The 1,431-nt window shown below is 60.7% G+C and overlaps 1 protein-coding gene across 1 annotated transcript in view; it reads left to right on the top strand.

Moving 5' to 3' along the window:
- The first annotated feature begins 1,004 nt into the window (after nucleotides 1-1,004).
- ARL16 (ADP ribosylation factor like GTPase 16) overlaps nucleotides 1,005-1,431 on the top strand; it is a 2,313-nt gene continuing 1,886 nt past the window's right edge. The window contains exons 1-2 of the mRNA XM_023729161.1: nucleotides 1,005-1,129; nucleotides 1,191-1,382. Coding sequence (XP_023584929.1) covers nucleotides 1,005-1,129; nucleotides 1,191-1,382 — 317 coding nt within the window. The remainder of the gene's footprint in view (nucleotides 1,130-1,190; nucleotides 1,383-1,431) is intronic.

Here is a 1,431-nt window from a genome sequence, read left to right as displayed (position 1 = left end):
GGGGGGGGGGAAGGGTTCTGACCCTTGTGGAGATGTGGGGGGTGGTGTCCTGACCCCTGAGGGGGCGTGGGGGGCGTGTCCTGACTGGAGAGGGGAGTGGGGACCCACCCTGAGTGGACATGGCGGGGCGCTGTCCGGCCCCTTCTCTCAGGCTCAGAAGTGAGCTCTTTTCTCTGCGAGACATGGCCTTGGACAGCCCGGGCGGTCAGACAGACAGACACACTGTGAGGTGCCACCACACTGGTTCTGCCTGCGCCATCATCCCTGGAGACAGACATGGGATCTAACAAGCCTTGTTGCCTTGTTGGTTCCCTTATTCAGTTAGTACAGCAAATTCCTGAATTTATCTTCTAGGCGCTGGACCACCCCATGAGGCTCAGATGCTCAGCCTGCAGATTCTAAGAGCAAGGAAGGCTCCCCACGTGAGGCCTCCCCTGAAACCATATCCAGGGAGGAAGGAGGGAGGCACTGGGCTGAGTGCACAGATCGCCTGCTCCCATAAACAGCGCATTTTCACTGAGGGGGCGGGTGCACATAACCCCCCATTGTCGTCCTAAAATGTGTGACCCAGAACTCGGGAGATCGGATAGGGCCAGCTCTACGTCTCCCCCAGAGATGGACCCTCACCAAGAACCAAGCTCATTGCTGTCGAATTGATTCTGATTCCCAGCGACCCTATGAGACAGAGTAGAACTGCCCCATAGGGTTTCCAAGGCTGTAATCTCTACGGGGAGCCCTGGTGCCGCAGTGGTTAAGCGGTCGGCTGCTAACCAAAAGGCGGGCCGTTGGAATCCACCAGCCGCTCCTAGGAAACCCTATGGAGTAGTTCTATTTTGTCTTGTACGGTCGCTATTAGTGGAGTCCACTCCACGGCAACGGGTTGGAATCTTTACGGGAGCAGAAGGCCACATTTCTCTCCTACTGAGCAGCTGGTGGGTTCCAACAGCTGATCTTTCGGTTAGCAGCCGAGCACTTAAACCACGAGCCACCTGGCTCCTTCAAAGATGGACAGCCCTTCCCAAGCCGTCAAGGAGCCCGGCCAGACCAAAGGCAGGGAGGAGGCCGGACCTTTCCGGGGGGGGGGGGTTCCCAGACGTTATACGCTGATTGGACCTGGCCTGTTGGGATGGTGAGCTCCGAGAACCAATGAGAAGTCCGGAGGCCGGGCCTGTCCAATGAGAGCGAGGCAGGGGGCGGGCTCTGCGTTACCACGGCGCCGAACTACGGGTGCAGGGAGGGGAGGGCAGCGTCGGGATGTGTCTCCTGCTCGGAGCCGCGGGTGTCGGGAAGACCCTGCTGGTGAAGCGACTGCAGAATATCCTTCCGCGCCGGGCAGGGGGCGGGGGTGGGCGGCGCGGGGTCCCTCCGGTCGGTCCCGCCGGGTCCTTGACCGCGCGCACAGCTGAGCGCCCTCGACGGGACGGGCGACCT

The sequence above is a fragment of the Trichechus manatus genome, unplaced genomic scaffold (genome assembly GCF_000243295.1).
Source record: "Trichechus manatus latirostris isolate Lorelei unplaced genomic scaffold, TriManLat1.0 scaffold00028, whole genome shotgun sequence".
Classification (NCBI taxonomy): domain Eukaryota; kingdom Metazoa; phylum Chordata; class Mammalia; order Sirenia; family Trichechidae; genus Trichechus; species Trichechus manatus.
The sequence above is the reverse complement of the archived record's forward strand: the minus strand, read 5'-3'. Positions and strand labels throughout refer to the sequence as shown.